The sequence below is a fragment of the Rhinopithecus bieti genome, unplaced genomic scaffold, assembly GCF_001698545.2.
Source record: "Rhinopithecus bieti isolate Rb0 unplaced genomic scaffold, ASM169854v2 scaffold_48881, whole genome shotgun sequence".
Lineage (NCBI taxonomy): Eukaryota > Metazoa > Chordata > Mammalia > Primates > Cercopithecidae > Rhinopithecus > Rhinopithecus bieti.
In genome coordinates this window covers 12,946-18,258 of record NW_016819343.1, presented here as the reverse complement: position 1 = coordinate 18,258, position 5,313 = coordinate 12,946, and the positions used below count along the sequence as shown (strand labels likewise).

At 33.6% G+C, this 5,313-nt stretch overlaps 1 protein-coding gene and 1 long non-coding RNA gene across 2 annotated transcripts in view; one reads left to right on the top strand and one right to left on the bottom strand.

The window, feature by feature from the left end:
• The window catches only part of LOC108519667 (uncharacterized), a 33,112-nt gene extending 30,392 nt beyond the window's left edge, over window positions 1–2,720 (bottom strand). Inside the window, exon 1 of the long non-coding RNA XR_001882682.1 lies at window positions 2,549–2,720. This is a non-coding gene — a long non-coding RNA (uncharacterized LOC108519667). The remainder of the gene's footprint in view (window positions 1–2,548) is intronic.
• The window catches only part of LOC108519666 (sodium channel protein type 9 subunit alpha-like), a 44,232-nt gene extending 41,296 nt beyond the window's left edge, over window positions 1–2,936 (top strand). Inside the window, exon 15 of the mRNA XM_017858836.1 lies at window positions 2,457–2,936. Within this exon, the coding sequence (XP_017714325.1) occupies window positions 2,457–2,867 (411 nt within the window). The 3' untranslated portion in view covers window positions 2,868–2,936. The remainder of the gene's footprint in view (window positions 1–2,456) is intronic.
• The last annotated feature ends 2,377 nt before the right edge of the window (window positions 2,937–5,313 follow it).

Sequence of the window (5,313 nt, the reverse complement as noted above, 5' to 3'; positions counted from 1 at the left end):
AGGAGGGGGAGGGATAGCATTAGGAGATATACCTAATGTAAATGAGGAGTTAATGGGTGCAGCACACCAACATGGCACATGTATACATATGTAACAAACCTGCACGTTGTGCACATGTACCCTAGAACTTAAAGTATAATAATAAAAAAAAGAATGCCACTTTTTAAGATAGAATATTTGTTTCAAATCTTAGCTTTTGATATGACCTTGAGCAATTTACAAAAAACTTTTTTTCAGTTTACTTATGTGTAAAATAGATTGTAATAAAAATTACATGATTCTCATAAACAATTAGAAAATGCTTACTGAAAAGTAAGTGCTCAATCTACAATTATTATAAGTATGGAATTGAGTGCTTACATATACAGTGTAAGTAGCTGTTGGCTACAGATTGAATTTAAAAGAGATAGCATGATGAAGATCAGTGCTTCAGAATTTTAGTGTGTGAAAGACATACTTGGGGACTTTATTACAAATGCCTGTTCTGGATCATATCCTTTGAATTGTCTTTGCCTAAATTTGGATGCAACTTCAGAATCATTAACAACGTTTGCAGCAGCTACTGATCATTAGAGACTACTATGAACAAGGATACACAAACAAATTGGAAAACCTAATGGAAATTGATAAATTACTCAATACATACAACTTGCCAAGATTGTATCATGAAGAAGTGGAAAACTCGAACAGACCAATAATGAGTAACAAGATTGAATCAGTAATTAAAACTCTCCTAGCAAAGAAAAGTCCAGGACTACATTGCTTCACTGATGAGTTCTACCAAACATTTAAAGAAGAGCTAATATTAATTCTTCTCAAATTATTCCAAAAAATCAAAAGGAAAGAAAGTCTTCTAAACTCATTCTACAAGGCCAGTATTACCCCAATACCAGAACCAGACAAGGATACACACAAACAAAGAAAACTGGAGGCCACTATCCCTGATGAACACAGATGCAAAATGCCCCAGCAAAATATACTAGCAACTCAAATCCAACAGCCTATCAAAAAGACTATTCACCATGCTCAACCGGAAATCGTCCCAGGGATGCAAAGATGTTTCAACATTTGCAGAACAATAAACTTTCTACATTATAGCAACAGAATGAAATGTAAAAACCATGTGGTCATCTCAATAGACAGAGAAAAAGCATTTTATAAAATTTAGTATCCTATGTTTGATAAAAATTATCAACAAATTAGGTATAGAAGAAACATACCTTAATGTGATGAAGGCTATATGTAACAAACCCACAGATAACATACTAACCAGGGAAGAGCTGAAAGCTTTCTTTTCACGAACTGAAAGAAGACAAGGATACTCACTTTTACTACTTTTATTTAATTTTTATGCTATTTTATAGTAATGAAGTTCTAGCTAGAGCAATCAGACAAGAGAAAGAAATAAAGGACATTTAAATTGGAAAGAAGGAAGTCAAATTCTCTCTGTTTTTATATAATCCGATCTTAGATATAGAGAACTCTAATGACCCCGTGAAAAAAAAATGTATTTCATAAATGAATTCAGTAATGTTTGAAGACACAAAATCAACATGCAAAAATCAATATTATTTCTATATGTTAACAACAAATAATCTGAAAATAAATCAAGAAAGCAATCTCATTTACAATAGCTACAAAAAATAAAATACCTAGAAATAAATTTAAACAAGGAGATGAAATATATTTACAATGAAAACTATAAAATATTGGTGAGAGAAATTGAAGAGGACACAAAAAGGGAAAGATATTCCATGTTCATGGATTAGAATAATTAATATTGTTAAAATGTCCATATTACCCAATGCAATCTATAGATTTAATGCAATCCCTATCAAAATACCAATGACATTCTTTACAGAAATAAAACAAAAACAGTCCTAACATTTGTATGGAACCACAAAAGTCCCTAAATAGCCCAAGTAACCTGGAACAAAAAGAACAAAGCTGGTGGCATCACCCTAACTGACTTCAAAACACACTATAAAGCTATAGTAACCAAACAGAATGATACTGACATAAAACAGACACATAGAGCAATACATAAGAATAGAGAGCCCAGAAATAAATCTACACATATACAATTAACTGAGTTTTGACAAAGTTTCCAAGTACATATAATAGGGAAAGGACAGTCTCTTTAGTAAATGGTTCTGGGAAAACTGAATAGCCACCTGCAAAAGAATGAAATTAGACCTTTATCTCTAAATTTTTATACAAGTCAACTCAAAATAGACTAACTAAAACGTAAGACCCAAAATTACATGACTATTAAGANAATAACAGAAATATTGAAAATAGATGAAAATGAAAATAAGAATAGTTTATTTTAGCCAGCTAATAATGACAATATTATAGGACTTAAAGTCAGCTTTAAACTTTGAACAAAAATCAAGATTGGAAACATTGAAAAAATTTTCATAATGATTAATATTAAACTTTATATTTGCTTTTAGCTCCGAGTCTTCAAGTTGGCAAAATCCTGGCCAACATTGAACATGCTGATTAAGATCATTGGTAACTCGGTAGGGGCTCTAGGTAACCTTACCTTAGTGTTGGCCATCATCGTCTTCATTTTTGCTGTGGTCGGCATGCAGCTCTTTGGTAAGAGCTACAAAGAATGTGTCTGCAAGATCAATGATGACTGTACACTCCCACGGTGGCACATGAACGACTTCTTCCACTCCTTCCTGATTGTGTTCCGCGTGCTGTGTGGAGAGTGGATAGAGACCATGTGGGACTGTATGGAGGTTGCTGGTCAAGCTATGTGCCTTATTGTTTACATGATGGTCATGGTCATTGGAAACCTGGTGGTATGTAACCAGATGTTCATACATTTTAATTTCTCTGTGGAAATTATTTTGTGATGATGTGATCTATTATTTTTATAATTTTATAATTATATCTAAAGTTATTAATTGCAACAGAATAGTGATAACTTTAATACAAGAAAGAACAGGAAAGAGAACAAAATGTTGTTTTAGTTTCCCTAGCCAAATAATCCATATTTATATTTTTCAAAATCACTGCCTATTCATTGTAATGCAAAGCTCTCTATGTTTCTCTCTAATCTTGATAGTAATGGCATATGCTCTCTTGAAGCTATACTAGTAAATAATATATAATTCAGTTAATAATAACAAAAATGAAGTTAATAATGGACCAAGGCAAATGAAAGGACTGGTCCCGTACCTTATAGCCATGTATAAGACTAGCCTCTACAGCAAGGATCAGCACCTATGCCCCACAGACCATAGCAAGTCCAGTGCCTATTATTGTGCAGCCCTGGGAGCTAAGAATGATTTTTACATTTTTAAGTGGTTAAAATAATCAAAAGAAGAATAAATGACACATGCACATTATATGAAATTCAAATTTTAGTGTTCATAAATTTTATTCAAACATGGGAATGTTAATTCATTTACATATCTTCCATGGCTGCTTTTACATTACAATGGCAGAGGTGAATAGCTGCCATGGAAATCCTATGCCCAATAGCATCTAAAATATTTATCATTTGGCCCTTTACAGAAAAAGTTTTCCAACCACTGGCTTATAGCATTGCGTAGACATAGCAATTTGCCTATTTTTTGAATTAGTGTTTTCTTGGCTTGTACTTCTTTTTATTTTATTCTTCCTTATACTGATTGGTGAAAACTTTCAAACTTACAAGCAGGAGAAAATTGGGATAAGATGCTCTTCTATGAGCCACTCATCTCAATTCTCAAATCTGCCATGTTGACTAGTCTCGGTTGGTCAGCCTGACATCAAATCTCTCCTCAGGTATCCAGAAGGTGGGGTATGGTAACAGCCATATGGTAAGTGCCTTCACTTCCCACTGAGTTGAAAAAAGTTACTAAAATATTGTTGTCCTTGTAACCACCATAAAAAAAAAGGACTCAGAAGTCAGGACAGAAACTTACATTCATCCAATCACACACTAAATGATACTGTGCCAGACATACACAAAGGTATTTATGCAGCACAAATTCTGGATTTTTACTGCACAAAAAATATACATCATGGATTATCATTCTGTAATTGTTGATCACCCTCAAGTTGTGGTAATAAATAAGCTTCCTAGTTTTATACAGCCTTACAAATTCCTTCCAATATGGAATGAAATACACATTCTCTTTGTTTCTTCTTCTCAGTTTTGCATTTATAAGCTCCTGTAGCAGGATTTGCTTGTGTATTTCCTTTTCTTTCTTTCTTTTTTTTTTTTTTTTTGAGATGGAGTCTCACTTTGTTGCCCAGGCTGGAGTGCAAAGATGCGATCTCGGCTCACCCCAACCTCCACCTTCCAGGTTCAAGCAGTTCACTTGCCTCAGCCTCCTGAGTAGCTGAGATTACAGGCGCATGCTACCGTTCCAGCTAATTTTTGTATTTTCAGTAGAGACGGGTTTTCGTCATGTTGGCCAGGCTGGTCTCGAGCTCCTGACCTCAGGTGATCCAGCCTCCTTGGCTTCTCAAAGTGCTGGAATTATAGGCATGAGCCACCACGCCCAGCCGTGTATTTCTTCTTACAAAATTTTGACATAAAATCATGAAATTGGGACAGGTATAACTTGTGAAAACATGCCACATCAAAGCCAATGATCACAAATAATTTAAATGTTTATTATTTATTCAGGCAAATTCAAAGGGAGAGGCATTCTCTTGGCTCTCACTTTATCCACTCAATATTTTTCAGTATCTTCTCTGTGAAAAGAAAGATATTTAGGTATTGTTTAGCTAGGAAGGCATTGTTTAGGTATTATTTAGGATGGAAGACCAAAACCAATTACCCATGATCTAATCCTTGTTTTTAAGATGCTTATTAGGACACAGAAAAGTGGTACACAAAAGGTATCAGAGAAGGAAGAAGTGATGAGTTCTACCATCGAGGTTAAAATAAAATGCTTTTGACACTTAAAAGAAAGAGTTCTAGATTGAGACTTAAGGGAGGTTTTTGAAGTGGGCCTTTGAAGAATGGATAATATAATATTTGATCATGGACACTGGTGTGAGAGTTATGTTTTCCTTTGAATGACAATATAGATTTATAGTAAAAAACAGAGGAGATATATTGGTGAGTGTTTCATTCATGTAGAATTAGTGTTAACTAACTCATATTGTTATTCTTTAATTATTAATTATTGGCAATGAAAGTATACAGAAGAAAATTCATAAAGTTGATAACCAATTCTTGACTAATAAAGGAACTACCAATATCATAGAATTAAAATTTAAGGAAAAAATATATTCCTGATATAGTCTTCCACATTAGAATTATATGCTAAACTAGCTTCTCTTTTTTTTATATTTCTCTAA